The following is an 18,418-nucleotide window of genomic DNA, read 5'->3' as shown; positions in this document are numbered from 1 at the left end:
ATTTTTTTAACATTTTGGAAATACGAGATATGGACAACGCTGCAGTAGACAAAAACAAAAAACAAATAAAATTGGTGACTATAAAAATAACCTACTACCAGCTTTTTCACCAAAATTTTGACTTGGTAATTTCTATCTTTTGAACTTACTTTTTTCTATTCAAACGTTTGGAAAACATTATGGCACAAACTTGTGAAAGTGTGAGAGTGGAGGGTACACAATGGGCCGTATGAATAAAATTGAGTAAATGCTTTTACTTCAAATTTTGCAAGTAAATGCTCCAAAATGTATGAATAAAAATGTAAGTATAAGCCTTTACTAAAAGTAAAAGCATCTTGGGCGAGTATTTGCTTCAACGTCGAGGTTTTACTCAAAACAAAATGAATAAAACAAAGTAAACGTTTTTTTCATTGAGCATTTACTTCAAAATTCTTGATGCTAATCAGTACGAGCATCACTTTTTAAAAGTAACACATTAAAGTCGAAACGATGGTACTGTAACTAAGGGTAAGAAAAACGTACAAACAACGTCGCAAATCTTTAGGGAAAGATTTCAAAACTTTATATTGGTTTGAACGAGAAAATCTTCATGCCTTGGTTAGGTATTTTTTGCCTGAGAACAACAAAACGCAAGGAAGTGTCCTGTCCGACGAACAAAAATTAAGAATATCCTCCGGTACTTGGCAGATCCTAGATTCCAAACAGGAATTAGAGAAGAACCTGGAGTTCATTAAAGCATAGTTTATAAAACCATAACTGAAGTGATGAACAGGATTTTAGAAAAAGCTGATGAGTGGATTCACTTTCCTTCGACAAGTATTTAAATAAAACAACAATGACATACCAAATATCACTTCCCAACTGCACTTGGAGCTAGATTATACACACGTTCGAATTTCGAAACCTTCTTTATATGCGAATGAATATATAAATAGGAAAAACTTTACTAGTTTAAATGGCAACTTGTGATGCCAAGGACATGTTTAGTAGTATTGATGCTTCATGGCCAGGATCAGTTTATAATATCCGATTATGGAAAAATTCATAAATTCGAGAACTTTTTTGTAGAAAAAACTTAACGCCATTTTATTAGGAGATAGTGGATATGGCTTAGAACCTTGGCTTATGACTCCTTTTCGCACACCAAAAAATCCTACTAGGTTAAAATCTTACTGGCCTACTAGGTTGACTTATTTTTGGAGCATATTCTTCGAAAAATTTAAGCATTTACTCCGAAGTAAAAGCAAGAGCTTATTCACACTTGATGATTTCTGTCCGAACGCTCAGGATATTTTGACATTTCTGTTACTTTTGTAACACATATTTTTTTCATAAGAATCCAATTTTTGTGACTTATTTCACCTTAAAAAATGCAGTTGCAATGTTTCTTTTGTATCAATCGAAAAGTCATGAGATATAAATTTTGTATTTTTTAAATCACTAGTATGACTACTAATTGTAAAAAAGAGAAAGATAGTAATATAATAATGTTTTGAGTTTGTGTTGTAAAATTATTAAAAAAATATACACGGTGATTTAAAAGCGTCGGACAACCTCTTATACGATGATAAAAAGCGTTAATTAGATTTGCTTTTATAATTTGAATGAATACTTAAAGATTAAAAACTACGCTGCGAAACATTTTGAGCCACCTTAGGCCTGGACTTAAAATTTAAAGCGTTTGTTACTACAAAAACTAACAAATTTTTGATGTGCTGTTGAAAAATTAACCTTTTCAGAAAATTTCTACATTTGAGAGTGGTTTTATGCACGTTTCATTAATTATACTTAATTATTTTTCAATATTATAATTGCATGTTTTAACGTCTTTTAATAAAATACAAAATTACATTCTCTACTAAATAGAAAAATAATATTCAAATGGCATTTTTTAAACGTTATATTTACCTAAAACAAGTTGACCCCAACATTTTTGTTTGTCAATTTAAGAGTAATTTGATGGTTTTAAAAACCCACGCGTGCTTGTACAACCCTTTTGAATCACGTTGTAAGTATAACGTTCATAGTTTTGTTAAATGTTTGTTGAAATGGAGGGAAATGGACTGTTAGTCAATAATCAGTTTTAAGAATGTAAAATGATTTCTTTGAAACTTGTTGACATAAACTTTATTTATGATGCCTTTTTATATTTTTAACATTTTAGTTTGGCAGAAGCGGCCCACATGTAGTTTTATTCTAAATAAAAATTTAGTTTTGATTCTTTGAAGTTGTTTGTGAAAAATTATTCAATGTAACGCATTGTTATATTTTCTATAACACGAAATTATTTTCTACGTCAAAAATATGCGAATCCTTTTAAAATTCACTCGAACTGGAAATAACACAATAGCATTTTACCCGACCAGTTTTATTTTTCAGATTCGTAGAGCTTCAACGACCTTTGACAGAACGCAAACGACAGAAAAATTCCAAAGTCATAAAATATAACCGATTTATATCGGCAATATTCCCTGAAAAGTAAAAAAAAACCATTATGATGCAAGTCGATCTGACCTGTTGATAACAATATGAGCGCAAGCGCCATCAATTTCATTCACGAGCACTTGATGAATACGCGACTAAATAAATTCAAGTTGCTGAAACTCTCTTCAGTTTCAGCGCGCACTTCAGTAAGTATGTCGCGCCGTGCTTTCAGGAGCAACTAATCGCCAACGTAAAAATTATGCTATTTTTTATATATTTTTTTTATTGGACGAGTGTCTGTTTCGCATTAGACCAAACCACTTGTAGCAATTCGAGTAATTCGAGTCAAGACTACGAAGTACTTTACAGCTATTTGACAGGAACAGGGGCCCACAATTTCAGCGAGTCCGTTACTATCGGCTTCTTGGGGGCCTACGGGCAAGCTCAAGTCGTTTTGGGAGCTTTACCGCTGGCAGTTGAAGCTGTCAATGAGGATGCAGGTTGGTGAGCTTTAATGAATTTTTTTGATGAATTACTTTGACGCACCCTTGCAGCGATTTATCTTATCTATTTTGAGACTTACAGCTTAATCAAAAAACTGTTTATAAAGTTGTAGCTTTTATAATTTCTGATCAGAATTACTAACTACATTAATAGTAGAATAACTGAATTTTATTTCATTACACAAAAGATTAAATAAATTTTGAACTCACCAATAGCTTTTAATCTTAGCCTGCTCTTTACAAACGATTATTATTTTGAAAGAGGTTTTCTAGTTTAGTAGACTTTTAAAAAGTATTTGATTTGTTTTTAATGGATAAGAGAACAAGATAAAAGTCGCGAAATTAGACATTTGCATTGCATTGCATTTCCATTGTTTGCAGAAAAAGTCCATAAATGAATTTCTTCCAATTTGAAGAAACATTTTGAAGAGTTGAGGAATATAGGGTAAAATGAATTTAATTTAAAATTTTTATGGTATTTATGCTCTGTAACAGTAAACAGTAAAGGGTAAGTTTTCGAATTTTGTTACTGAAAGTGACAGGAAACTTCAGTCAAAATAGTTAGAGTACTTTTTACCCTATTCCCCTAGTTTAGGACGCCCTTGATTAAAAATTTCGATATTTTACTTTTGAATTCGTGTAGGTGTGTAAAGATTATCGATCGGGTTATCCGCTGTACCAAATTTTTTTCACCTGCTTAAATTTGTAACAATACAAACAGAACATTCTGTATATTATACCTAATAAATTGGATTCGCCACTTCACTAAAATGAACTCATTTTTATTACCTCTGCTTTAATATAAAAGCAAACACAAAAATAAGTTTATCTTTATGTCTTATAAACACATTTTCCTGTAACTTTCTTTGCGCTTTTAGTACAATAAAAAGTAAACATAAGATTCCACCATTAGCAATACATCGTCATGTATTAAGGCGAAAAATTATAGGGGAAATGTGGCTAAAATAATTAATTATTATTATTGGAGATTAGGTTAAAATTATTCTTGTTGGTAAAATACCCGACTTGATTTAGGATAAAATGGGATAACAAAAAAGTCAAACAGTTTGAAGATGAGGCTAGTAGAAACTCATGTAACGATTACTTTGGTTTTTATTTAAAAAGCAAAAGCGGAGAGGGATGGGGATTTGCTGCATATTATGGGGTCAGTCTTAAAATTCATACATATACAGGGTGATTCACGAAGAATAATAAGCCTGATCAAATTCTCGATGCAATCAACATTAATTGTCGCAAAATAACTTGCGAAGAGTAATAGTGGTTGCATCGAGAATTTGGTCAGGCTCATTATTCCTCGTGAATCACCTTGTATACAGCCTGTTCCGGCTAAACCTCACATTAGAATTATTGAGAGTTCTCTCAAGAATATTTATCTAAAATTTTGTTAATAGCCATAGTCGGTTAGGTTTTGTTCAATGAAAATATTTTCAAGATGGCGGAAGTGGGTATCAACTTCGTGAAATTAAATAAAAAACAGAGTCTTTTGTTGCGTTTTTGAATTACTCAATTGTGGACAGGACTGTTGGGGAATATCAACCAATTTCATTATTGTAACACTCTTCTGGATTGCTTAATGATAATAATTATTGTTTGTATATGTACATACAGGGTTGTACGGAAAGTCATGCACCTTCTTGAGTAATTGGGTAGTTGCCCAGAGTACTGAAAAAATGTTTAAAAAATATTCTGTCAAAAAATTTTTACATTTATTGTTTGACATTTGACATTTTATGATACTGATTTAATGATACTGATTATCTTGTATATGTTTTTTTTATAATTATTTAGTAAAGGTACTTACAAAAATTTTGCTATTAAAAGCGACCAATAGCATTAAACAGTGTTACAATTTAGGATACAGCTTCCTCGTTTCCTCTTCTAATAGCCTGTGGCAAAAAAACTTGAAAAAATATTTTTCCAACAGAAATAAATAGAGTCAAAGTGCAAAATTTAAACTCTCGTAACTTCGGAATTTTTATAGATAGATCTTTTTAAACATTTTTCTTGTTGTCTAGGGCACCGCCCGATGATACAGTGAACGGAGGTGTGCGACGTTTCGGACACCTGGATATATTAAAATCAATGTTTTTTTATACAATCCCAAACGGAATTTTGTATTTTGCTCATACAAATGTTCGTTATACAGGGTGCGCCAGAACTCGCGTCCCAGAGAAAATTTTCAAGTAAGGTAAGATACCAGGAACATGAAAAAAATGTTTAACAAATTCTATCTGTCAAAAAATTTTGACATATATTATTTGACATTTTTTATATCTATTCAATGATACTGATGATCTTGTATATGTTTTTTACAATTATTTAGTAAAAGGACAAAAATTTTGTCAATAAAAGCCACAAACAACATTAAAGAGAGTTACAATTTAGGATAGAGCTTCCTTGTATCCTCTTCTAATAGCGTATAGCAAAAAAACTTGGAAAATTATTTTTACAACAGAAATAAATAGTGTCAAAGTGCAAACTTTAAACCCTCATAACTTCGAAATTTTTATAGATAATTTTTTTTTTACATTTTTTCCATGTTCCTGGTATCTTACCTTATATGGCATTTTTCTCTGGGGCGCGAGTTCTGGCGCACCCTGTATGTATTAACCGGCGCATATAAGAATAACTAACAAAAGTTGGCCTTTGTGAGCCACAAAGTTTAATCTTTACTTAATTAACTTTTTACCTTTTATGCTTTTTTCAAACATTGTTGGTTTAATTAGATTTTCTGAAAAGCCCCTCTCTAGACTCTGCTTATCTAATTCTAATTCCATTTGTTGGGCAATATGCAAACAAAAAGTTAAATGTATTAAAAATCTTAAAAATGGTATATAACACGCAACGGATAATAAAAATATTTTTAAAATATGTACTTTAAGTGATGTCCGGGATGTTCAAAGAGCATATCAATACAGGGTGTTCGTTTTTAGAGCTCCACCATGGGGATCTCAGTTATTATAAGAGATACGAGGTCGGTTAGATTAGGGCAAAGTTGCGCATTTTTATGCTGAACAATAATAAATTGGATTATTGAAAAAAAACACGGAAATTTGTAGTTTTCGTTTTTATTTTTTCAAGCGAAAACTAAAAGACCTAGACGTTTTTAACTAGGACGTTCTAAAGGCATTTTTTTACAAGGAATCTAAATCTGTCATTCAAGGCGCTCTTGATATCAGAGTTACAACACTCAACTTTGGATTTTATTTTTCAATAATTTTTTTTTTTTGTAATATTTTGACATTTTGTTGGTGGTTGGCCATGGAAAACACATTATTTTCGAGATTATTTCCGTTGCAGTGACTGATATTCAAACTATTGTAAAAGATAATGATATATAATACTATTTTTATTATGTAATGAACATTTTATAAAAAAGTAGCAATTACTAAGGAAATAAAACAAATGACAATAACATTTACAACAAATGTTCGAAAAGTCCTCCATTAACGTTGATGCATAACTGCTATAGTTTACAAATACTATTGCGTAAAGTATTTATAATGTGCACGGGATTAACACCTTGAATTGCAGTTTCAAAGCTTTCTTTAAGACTGTCTACGTTGTTGTGTCTTCTTGTGTAGATTTTTTCTTTTAAGAATCCCCACAAAAAAAATCAAGAGGTGTGGATCGGGTGATCGAGCCGGCCATCTTATAGGGCCATGAGTACCCATCCACTTATTTTGAAAAATTTCACTTAAAAAATTGGATGTGGTTTGTGCATTGTGGGCAGGTGCGAGATCCTACTGAAAATACAAATTCTGATACTCATAGAGAGTCATATTGTTTGTTTCAAATGCTCTTTCAACATAACAACAAAGTTTTCGGCACGTAAGTTTTCTTCATATAGATGATAAGCCATTTTTGATAAATAGCTACCCACACATTAAAGCCAAATCGGCCCTGGTACATGCCGTTATCTATTACTCGATGTTCATTTATGTTGTTCTAGTATCGCAAATTGTTTCTATTAACAATTCCATCACTACTAATGCGAGCTTCGTCTGTCCAAATAATGTTTTTCCAAAACCATGGATTTTCTTGTAACATACTGGCATAGCACTGGCAAAGCTCTAATCGGCGGTTGCTGATGTCGCCTGGATGTAGCTGATGACTTTTATGATACTTATAAGAACGGAATGTGTGTGTTTTTTTTTAATTTTTGACGTCTTCTTTTGACTGACCCCATCATTTTCAATTTTTCTAAAGGAAATATTAGAATTTGCTGTGACACTTCCTAATACGTTGATTTCTTCTTCTTCCCGGTTTTCTTCTACGTAACATTTTGGTCGTGGTTGTTTAACAGCACTAAATAATTTAAAATTTTTCACCAGTCGGTCAAATATTCTCAAGCTTGGTTGTCGCCTTTCTGGATATTTAATAATAATAATAATAATAATAATAATAATAATAATAATAATAATAAGCTTTATTATATTTAATATTTTTTTATTTATATTTAATAATATTTAATAATAAGCTTTTACATATTTACAATAAAAATTTAACAACTTAATACATTTTTTAAAGAACGTTTAAACGAAGAACGGGAGCAATTTGTAAAAAAATCTATACTCTTACAATAAAGATTACATGAACAGAGACCATTATTGAGAGGAGAACGCAAGGAAAAATTAGATGTAGAGGCATTAATATAAAAGAAGGGGATTTTGCGTACAGAATAATGAGGAACACAGAATTTAAATAAACAAAGAATGTCAGGAGCATCGATGAAATTATTGAGAACATTAAAAACGAAACAGATTGATAGATAAATTCTTCTAGTTTCCAACAATGCCAGTCCCAAATAGCTTAAGCAGTGAGCGTAATTGTTTACAACTGAGGACGGAAGTTTCCATTTTATAAAACTAAGAAATTTGTGCTGTACAGCTTCAATTCTCTCAATGTATGTTTTATAAAAAGGTGACCATAGAACACAAGCGTACTCTAATATAGAGCGAACAAGTGTAACAAACAAAGTTTTTAGGGTTGTAACATTTTTAAAATCTCTCCCGTATCTCTTGATACAGCCAAGAACTTTATTGGCTTTAACAATAAAAATTTCATAGTGATAGTTAAATGATAATTTGTTATCCAAAAAAACACCAAGATCTTTTACTACTGAAGTTGATGGTAACACTGACGAATTAAGTTGGTAACTAGGAGTTGAGGGTACTATCTTTCTACTGAAGTTAATCATTTGACATTTTTCAACATTAAGAAGCATTTTGTTTCTGGAGCACCAGTTACATAAATGAGCAAGATCTTTTTTTTTCTGAATAATTCTGGCAAGCAGCTGGTGCATTTTTGTTGGACTGGATGTAGCATTCTAACATGTAATACTTTTCGAAATTGTCGTAATTTTGCATTTTTACTTTAATAAATGTTTAAAATACTTATATGAAAATGACATACAAAATAACCATTCGTTTCCATGGCCAACCACCAACAAAATGTCATAATATTACAAAAAAAATTTTTTTATTTAATATTAAACAAAAATACCGTGCGATCAAATGAAAAATAAATTAGAGTAGGCGTCGATTAAATTCTACAGTTGGCAACACATTGCCTGGGAATCTGGACTGGAAATTTTTCACACAAACTGAAAGTCAAAATGACCATCAACCGTTTTCTTCTTGTACAGCAATAAAAATTTTCTGCTCTAAAGTGAACATTATTTCACTTAAAAGGAATAAAACGCAAACTTGTCAAAGTTTCCGCTGACATTTGATGTCAAAAATTAGGATTGCCATCTGAAGGACTTTAATCACCGCCTACTCTAATTTATTTATTTTTTTTTTTGATTGCACGGTATTTAAAATATATTATATACCAGGTGAATAAAAAGTATGGAACCAAACGTTTTTTGCTTAAACTATTTATTTTTTGAAAAAACTAATTGATGAGTGATAAAGTACTATAAAAATGTGATGATTTAAAAAGAATAAAATTTTTCGATATTTCCTTTTGTTTATGAGTTCTACAAAAAAAAAATATTTTTTTAAATGGCAACCCACTATAAAATCATTTTTCTCATAAAAGCTATACTCTAAGGATTACAACTATCTGCTTTATATTTAATTTTTTCAAAAAAAAAAATTCACAAAAATTGCAATTTTGACAAAAAAAAATCGCATAACTCAAAAACAAAATAAAATTTCGTTATGAAAATACGATCACATTTTTTTATATTACTTTAATTTATATTAATTATTATTTTCTGGGGGCAAATGATTAAAAATAAAACTGCTTGGTTCCATACTTTATATTCACCCTGTATATTTTTAAGATCAGAAAAAAATAAGCTTTTTAAAAATGTCATACTGCTAAACAAATAACTGAAAAAAATTGTTAACAACATTATTAAATTCTACGTAAAAAAGTGCCTGTATAATGTCTTTGTTTCAAATCTGTATCTTCTATATCTAATAACAAAGATATGATTTATTTTAGATTTTGCTAAAATGTCAACTTTTGTTTATAAGTCGAAAACAAAAGACGATATCGAGATGCAGTTTTCACCAATATTATTTTCTCAAAAAATAAGCCACAGAATGTATCACTCGCTTTTAGCTAAACCTCTTAGTTTCGGAGATTCCCTATTGGAACATCCAAAATGCAGCACCCTGTACAATAGTATATTATATAGTATATTATTTTTATCATTATTAAGTTTAACTGCCGAGCTAGCGAGGCAGCTAATTCCAGCCGCGCTACATGAAGCCACTTTAGCACCGCATAACATACTCTATTTTTTTTCAAACCACAACAAAAAATAATCTATAATTAATTAATTATTTTTAGTTATTTTGTTGTGAAACATTTCAATTTAAACAAAGGTATAAAAAAGAAAATACGTTTTATCGTTAACAGTCTTGCTTGAAGGAAGAATTCCTCAAGAGATTTTGATCTATTTACATAACACTCTGTACAATGTCACACGACCGGTGGACGCTTTGTGGTCTCGAGAGTGTACGAATCTCGATCTTTCGGACTCGACCCGTGTAATTTACTAGCTCGTCCATAAAAACGTTACTACCGGTCTACTGACTTAAAAAGCTATTATTTCTCATTGATCTTTGAGAAATGTTAGACAATACTGTCTTGCTTCTTTTCATTTAACATAATTTTTTTCAGTATTATTAATATTACGGTAATACTTAAATTGTGTAAATTGATTTTAGTCAGGCACCTTAGATGCTAATAAAACAGATTTAAAATTTTCCAACTGTACAAATTTCTATAACTAGTTGATTTCCCTCCAACTGTATAAGGGATTTACGGTCTTTCTTTGATGTGAGTTAAATAAACACTCGACTATTTTATACGTAAGAACGGGTCTTAAATAATTAACGAAAATAATGTCTTTGTGTTTTTCCAATAGAATATTTTGAACCTATATTTATTATTAATTGAAATGTTCAGGAGTAATGGTCCATGGACTGGAAATTTTTATTCTTGCGTGTTCCAGAAACAGTTAGATTTAAATTGTTTTATTACTCAATACGAGGTTCAATGTAAACAGCTTCTTAGATTTCTCACCTTAATGTAACGTCAAAGTTTCAAGCAAACAGGCAAGTGAGTTCGTGCTTTAGTCAGTCAAACATCCTTTACTTGGTGCTAATGGTGCTTTATATAATTAAAATTGAAATTTCAAACTCATTTGATCTTATAGCATGAAATTAACGTGATCATCTCAAATTTTCTTATGATAGCATTTCTATACAGTGTCATAAATACAGAGCAATACTATAGGTCCGTCAAATATGAATGACCTCTAAAATAATAGGAATTTAAAAAATAACTCTTTAACTTGTGTCTTAATAATAAGAATTTTATCAGTTTTAATCGGTAAAGACCTGCGCTACATACAGGCTGTTCCGTCTAAGCCCTACTTTAGAAGTATTGGGAGTTGGAATAATCGTATTTATTTGAAAATTGGTACACAGCCATAAACCATTAAGTCCTCCTAAATGAAAATATTTTTAAGATGACGACACTTCCGGTTATACCGGAAGTCGGTCTCAACTTTCTTATTTTAAATGGAAAGGTATAATTTTTACTGCGTTTTTGGATTAATCGGGTTATTTTAACGGAGTTTTCATCAGCTTTCCCTATACCTAAATTTAGCCGTTTTTGAAATATTTGGAGTTTTTCAAACATTTTTGGATTTGCACCTTCCACTTTAAAAACCGGTAACTCTGCCATTTTTTAAGATTTTAAATTCGTTTTTTTGGCGTTTGAAAAAGAAAGCTTAGATCCTTTTTCTGGTGTTTTCAAATTTTGAAAAAAAAATAACACATCCCAAAATTTTAAGGTTACTTTTGTAATAATTCAAATACTCATAACGCAATTTTTTTAAATGAAATACCCCAATTTTTATTAATTATTAATTTTCAAGTTATGGACTTTTTTTAATACTACAGAAAATTTATTACTAGCCACACCCGTTTTCACATAGTTTGCTATGGAAATCAAAAATGTCAAAATTGTTTCTCAGTAAACGTCGACAGTGACTTATTATTTGCCAAATAATGCCAAAATCTGGAGAATCAAAGTTATGCAAACTTAATTATTATTGATAGGTTCTACCATGCAATCATTATTTAAAGCTAACAAGTGAGAAAAGTTTATTTTTGTTTAATGAACGATATCATAATTATGTTACACTCTCCATAAATACAAAATAAATTAATTAAATCTAAGTTTGAGTAGCTTTGACTCTCCATATTTTGGCACTATTTGTCAAATAATAAGTCACTGTCGACATTTATTGAGAAACAATTTTGACATTTTTTATTTCCATAGCAAACTATACGAAAACGAATGTGGCTAATAACAGATTTTCGGCAGTCTCAACAAAAAGTCACTATAACTTAAAAATTATTAAAATTAGGTATAGGGAATGTTAATACAGATCGATGCAGAATTAAATTCTCCTCCATTTATAAAATTGGGGTATTTCATTTGGAAAAATTGAGTTATGGGTATTTGAGTTATTACAAAAGTAACCTTAAAATCTTATGGTTTGTTAATTTTTTTTTCAAAATTTGAAAACACCGAAAGAAAGATCTAAACTTTCTCTTTCAAACGCCAAAAAAACGAATTCAAAATAGCAGAGTTTCCGTTTTTTAAAGTGGAAGGTGCAAATCCAAAAATTTTTGAAAAACTACAAATATTTCAAAAACGGCTAATTTTAGGTATAGGAAAAGCTGATGAAAATTCCCTTAAAATAACCCAATTAATCCGAAAACGCAGTAAAAAATATACCTTTCCATTTAAAATAAGAATGTTGAAACCGACTTCCGGTATAAGCGGAAGTGCCGCCATCTTGAAAATATTTTCATTTAGGAGGACTTAATGGTTTATGGCTATGTACCAATTTTCAAATAAATACGATTATTGCAACTCCCAATACTTCTAAAGTGGGTTTTAGACGGAACATCCTGTATATAATAATAATCTAGTAATCATGGCATAATCTTATTCCTTAAATTTGTGCTGTTATAGAATATAACACTACCGATAAGTCAATCGATTTGTCAATTACCTCACAGATACAAATGTGTCGTATGATTTCTGTTACTGACACTTGCCTTTTTTAAGGCTTTTTTAATAAGCTTATTGCTTATTGTGTGTAGTTTTATTCTCATCTGAGGATGACCACTTTGTGGTTGAAACGCCTTGTGTTTTAAATAAAAGTTCGGTGTGACGAGTTTAATCGTGTTTTGTGTGAAGGTTAAGTGCGCAATATACAGGCTGCGCCAGAACTCGCGCCCCAGAGAAAAATGCCATATAAGATAAGATACCAGGAACATGGAAAAAATGTTAAAAAAATTTTATCTATAAAAATTTCGAAATTATGAGGGTTTAAATTTTGCACTTTGACTCTATTTATTTCTGTTAGAAAAATAATTTTCCAAGTTTTTTGCTATAAACTATTAAAAGAAGAAACAAAGAAGCTATATCCTAAACTGTAACTCTGTTTAATGTTATTTGTGGCTTTTATTGACAAAATTTTTGTACCTTTACTAAATAATTATAAAAAAAACATATACAAGATCATCAGTATCATTAAGTAGACATAACAAAATGTCAAATGTCAAAAAATAAATGTCAAAATTTTTTGACAGATAGAATTTTTTTTAACATTTTTTTCCATGTTCCTGATATCTTACCTTACTTAAAATTTTTCTCTGGGGCGCGAGTTCTGGCGCACCCTGTATGTAAGTAAGTGCGAACGCAGCACTTTCTTCTTTTTCTTGTGCCCATCACAGACGCCGACAATTTGTCAACGTTGTCACAGGTATCTATGTTTATATCTTTAAAATATTTCAAATTGAAAGGGTGTCCGCCACCAACGATTCGAGACGTTAGTATATTGAAAACAAGATTACTCTCTTAATATGCAACAGAATTTCATGTATTATACATCAAAATAAAGGTTTTTTAACTTTACAGGCCGATACGTTGAGATTTTTTTAAAAAAATTTAATGCTTTTAAAAAAAGAACAAAAATGCATAAATGGTGAACTTGAAAACAACTTTACTCAGTCATTTTTCAAGTAATCAATTTCGGTTTTTGTAAGATAATTTAAAAGAATATTCAATAGGCCGATGCGTTGGCCTTTTTTTAAAAAAGTGTTTAGTTTTTGAGATATTGTGATTGATGTAAAAGTCACGATATTTAACGGTAGACCTAAAGATTCGTTTTAGGGTTTTGGTATTTATTACAAAATATTAATTCTTAACAAATTCAACAAACACCATGTAATAAAGCACTGTTGTTTTTAAATTATTAATAAATATATTTTGCCCAAAAATGCATTCTAGTTCATTGCTTTTACCACTAGAGGCGTTGTCAGTGACGCTTCTGTGGAGGATCGAGGGTCAATACCTGCCCTTGTACAGTCACGAGCAGAAAGAATGACACCCCTATAAACCCAGCCGGCTAGCAAGGGGCTGAACTCAAACCGCAGCAATAAATCTTTTGGGTCATAAACATCAATAAACATTCATTCGAAAGCTTCATCGGCTGGGAAGCATGATTTCATGATGTTACCTTTGTAATCGAGTAAATTAATAAATGTAATTAATTCACTATTTACTCAAAATGCTTAAAACTGTATTACGTAAATTAGACTAGGAATTATTTGATGTGTCAACTTTTTAAGTAAAGTAAAATTTTAATTTTCTAATTAATATAAACACTTTCGATAGATTTCCAACGCAACAAAGTAATTATTTGTGTCGCCCATTAACTAAGAGTTGATTTACAGAAGGCGAATTAAAATTTAATAATTTGAATTGTTGTTGAAATTAGTAACAAAACAATATTTCAAGATCAATATTACCAAGCAAATAACGGATTATGGTCATCTTTATCATTTAATTAGCATAATAATTTTCAGTTATTATTATTAGAAAACTAGAAGCAGAAACATTTGACGTGAAATGAGAAAACAAGGTAATTTTGTTGGAATTGTACTTCTATCGAATCTCCCGAGTTTAGTAGACCTGACCATTTTTTTTTTCGAAAAAATGTGTGCCTTGTGGGGATCTAAGATTATTTATTATCTATGAGAGTTTTAATAAATAGCAACAATAATCAGACAAAATAATTTATTATACAACAAATTTAGACCTATTATTAATTAAACAAATTTCACCACGATAGTAACTAAATTGACTTATCCGTTCTGAAAAACTATATTTTGGGTATTGAGAACCTAATATAACCATTTTCATACTATTTTATTGGGTCCAGTAAAGACTCATCTTGTTTCGAGAGCCTATACAAAAAAATATTACTTTTAAACAAATGCTCGCCAGAAGTCCCAAGTCTCAAACAAATAATTTTTTAGCGGGGCAACTATGAAAAAAAAATATTGAAGAAATCGTTTTTATTTTTTAATTTATCGTTGTTCTTCATAAAAAATGATTCAGCCTATCACAATATTTTTTTTTTTACAAAACAACTATAAATGTTAGTTAGTGGTACCCATAAATGTGGTCAATGGTAAAAAATTGTAATGGAAAACAAGGAAACTTTTAAACTAAAAAAACCTAGCTAAAAAAAATCATAAATGCCCCTCCAAAGAATATGAATTTTATAGTGCGCATTGTAAATTTGACATTTAGATGTACGGACACGGAATTTTGGACGATTTGTCATTCGGTTGACATAAAATGTAAAACTGACTTTATGTGCAACTTTTTTTTTGATTTTTGTAGTTTTTATGCTGACAGCTGAATAAAAATGACGAAGAATTCAAATGAACTGACATATCTTGATGTCTAAAATTTTGAGTCCACAATTGCATAAGTTTGTAATTTTTCCGATTGTAAAAATTTTAATTTATGGAATTATGTCTTGTTACTCCATACAAAAATTTAATTTCCATTGAAAATGGAACCTGTGAGCTTTCTAATTAGTAAATATGTACAACCTATCAAGTAGGTAGGAATAATTATGATTGGATTTTTTTTAAGATCCAAAAGTCTAAACCATATTTAGCTTTCTAAGAAATTTCTGGAGCAACTTCCACAAATTCAAAGCATAAAAATATTAGCGAACTGATCTTTTACTTTTATTACAATTTATTACCCTTACTAAGCCAACTCCTGAACGCAGGTAAAGACAGAGTTTAGACTCTGTCTAGGGTGTATTGCTGGTTGCTTTTGAAAAAGAATAATAAGTACTGAAAACCGACTTGCCCGTTTACTCCCGGACAGCCTTAAAACTTCATTGTTCTGATTCAGTGAACAGAAAAGTTAATTTTTCTCTTGATTTTTGACTTAGAATATTTTTTCTCTGCTTTTAAAGTCCTATCACATTGGTGATTTTATTTATTTGACAACTATCTGTCACTCTGACAATTAATTTATTAAATAAATAAAACAGTTCTTGTTAAAAATGAGTTTGGTTTTTATGTTAAAGCTGTTTTTTGAGTTGCTGTTTATTAAAATTATGTTTTTCACAAACATTCTTGTTATTTAACTTGTGTAAACTCATTTGTCAAAGTGACATCATTGTCAAAATAATAAAACCACCAATGTGACAAAAACAGAGAAAAATTATTCTAAATCGAAAATCAAGGTAAAAATTAACTTTTCTTTTCACTGAATCAGAATAATGAAGTTTTAAGTACAGATTTGCTCGTTTCAGGTGCAGTTTTGGCGTAAAATCAAAGATAATTTTTTTCCTCTTGTAAACTTAATTTGGGCACATACTGTATATGTTTTATAGCTAAAATGCATCATTTAATTGTTATTTAATTTTAATTTTTAGTTTATTTGCCGGTGGAGGTAGTGTGAATTAAGAACACAACATGAGCTCCGTCTGTATTTCACATTTGACAGCTTTTAACATTGTGATGTTAAAGTTAAATTTAATTAATTAATTCATTGATTGATTAAAGTTTATCCGCAAACTTCAGAAAAATGACGCTTTTATAACTAAATCCGCAAGTAAAAGTTTTACCTTTGAGACATGCGGTAAAAACGCTGTTTTTTCGCCTAAGCGTTATTCACTTTTACCTGATATTTACTATGACGTTTACCAATGTTGTCTCTTTTGCTGCTTCAGCATTTTCTGGAGAGGTACAGTGTAGATTCACATTCGACATTTTGCACTATAATCTACACTGGTTAGGTACTCACTAGTTAAATCAATCAACACTTTCGAAAATCTCAACATAAATTAAGAAACTGACTCGTGACATTTATTATGATTTCATTGCAAAACGTCCTGATTCTTTTAGTCTTTTATTTGATAATTATTGTGCTGCTCTTTTCTCCTCATCTGAATCGTTTGCGGATGAAATAGTACTCGTATGTGTTATTTGGAGTAAAAGTAAGTTTATGTGACTCCAGCTGAACTATTTATAAACGTTCAGCTTCGCCACATAAACTATCACTTTTACTCCTAATAACATAACATACTATTCTCTCTGACAGTAAGTTTTTATAGGGCTTGAAATACGGTTCTTATGATGATGCAGAGGATATAAATATTAGCCTCAAAACAGTTTTCCCTATTAAAAATAAAATTAAAGACATAAAATTTATGTACATAAAAACCTTATAATTTATATCAATACAATGTTACCAATCTTATTTGCGATACATATTCAATTTTAAGTAACGCTATTCTTAACCTAGCATTCATACAGAAATAGGAGCTATTTGTGACTGTTACAGTTGTAACAGTAACAACTCGTGATTGTTCCATTGTTCTAAAAAATTAGCACTTTTTCCAATGACTACAGTTGAAAATATGCGAAATAAAATGTTTTGACTTGACCAAAGCTTCTAATAACTCATAATCATAACAATTTTGCACACAAACAAAAATTCATAAAGTTTAAAATACCTTAGGCATTTGGAAAATACAAACCACGCTCTAGGCGCGTAAAAAATTACCATGAACAAATTTGCTATGGGTGCCAAGGTTAAGATTGCCATTTCCGTTTAGAAAAAACAAAATTTTGGTAATACGAAAGAATCATTTTAGTTTCTGCCAATGTTTCAATATCATAGCATTCATACCACAAACCATAGCTATCTTTCTTCTACGTGGTGCATTTATTTCATAGGGAAGTAATGTCAAATATCATACCAATGGCTTGAATAAAATCAACTCTAAACTTTGTTCAGTAGACTGATCAGATATTTTTACTTCAGAATTGTTGCTAACCTAATAATTATTTCAAGTTAATAAAACGTATTCTAAAGATAATTATAACAAGTGAAATAATTTAAATTTCGACTTTTTTAAAATTATAATTGGTTTTCAAACTTCCATAAATAAATCCGTACGCTCTTTCTGGCCGCTTTTTAGCATTTTTATATAAACTTATCCCTTTTTCTGAAGAAGCAATTAATTTTGTTAAATGTGTTTTGGTGGGAATTTGGTAAAAGCGATTCGATTATACAGAGTGTCCCACGAGTAATAATGAGCCTGAAAAAATTTTTGAAGCAACCAACATTACATTTCAAAGATAACGTGGATATTAAAATATTTAGTTTTAAGAAATTAAACATAGTGACCAAATAGCACACTTCAGCTGTCACTGCATTTATCTTAAAAGTTTCCCATAACTGCCTTGACTGTAAAGTATGTTATTTAACTGGTTAACCAGTTATAGGTACAGTCGAACAAAATGAAAATGACGCCTGCTGGATGCCGACCCTTCTAACCGCAAGCAGGCAAGGTGGTAAAGTATCGCATTGCAAACTTGACGTAGTTTCAAGATAAATTCCTTTAGGAGCCGATTTACAGAAAGCGAAATGAAAATTTAGTTCACAATTATTAAACTAATTCGAATTAAGTCGCTATTTATTTTGCATCGACAAAAGTCAAGTTAAATGAAAATGTAATTTTTTTAATGAAAAATTTAACAAACCATTTCTTGAAGAAAATTATGCATTAATGATGACATTGACAAAAAAACAAATCATTATTT

The 18,418-nt window shown here is 30.3% G+C and overlaps 1 protein-coding gene across 1 annotated transcript in view; it reads left to right on the top strand.

The window, feature by feature from the left end:
• Positions 1-2,683: 2,683 nt before the first annotated feature.
• The window catches only part of LOC123016311 (guanylate cyclase 32E), a 65,640-nt gene continuing 49,905 nt past the window's right edge, over positions 2,684-18,418 (top strand). The window contains exon 1 of the mRNA XM_044416627.1: positions 2,684-2,924. Within this exon, the coding sequence (XP_044272562.1) occupies positions 2,684-2,924 (241 nt within the window). The remainder of the gene's footprint in view (positions 2,925-18,418) is intronic.

Source organism: Tribolium madens, unplaced genomic scaffold (assembly GCF_015345945.1).
Source record: "Tribolium madens isolate multiple individuals breed KSU strain unplaced genomic scaffold, Tmad_KSU_1.1 Scaffold_1;HRSCAF=32;Tcas5.2_LG8, whole genome shotgun sequence".
In the NCBI taxonomy this organism is placed as follows: Eukaryota; Metazoa; Arthropoda; class Insecta; order Coleoptera; family Tenebrionidae; genus Tribolium; species Tribolium madens.
Note: the sequence above shows the minus strand (reverse complement) of the source record. Positions and strands in the feature narration are given on the sequence as shown.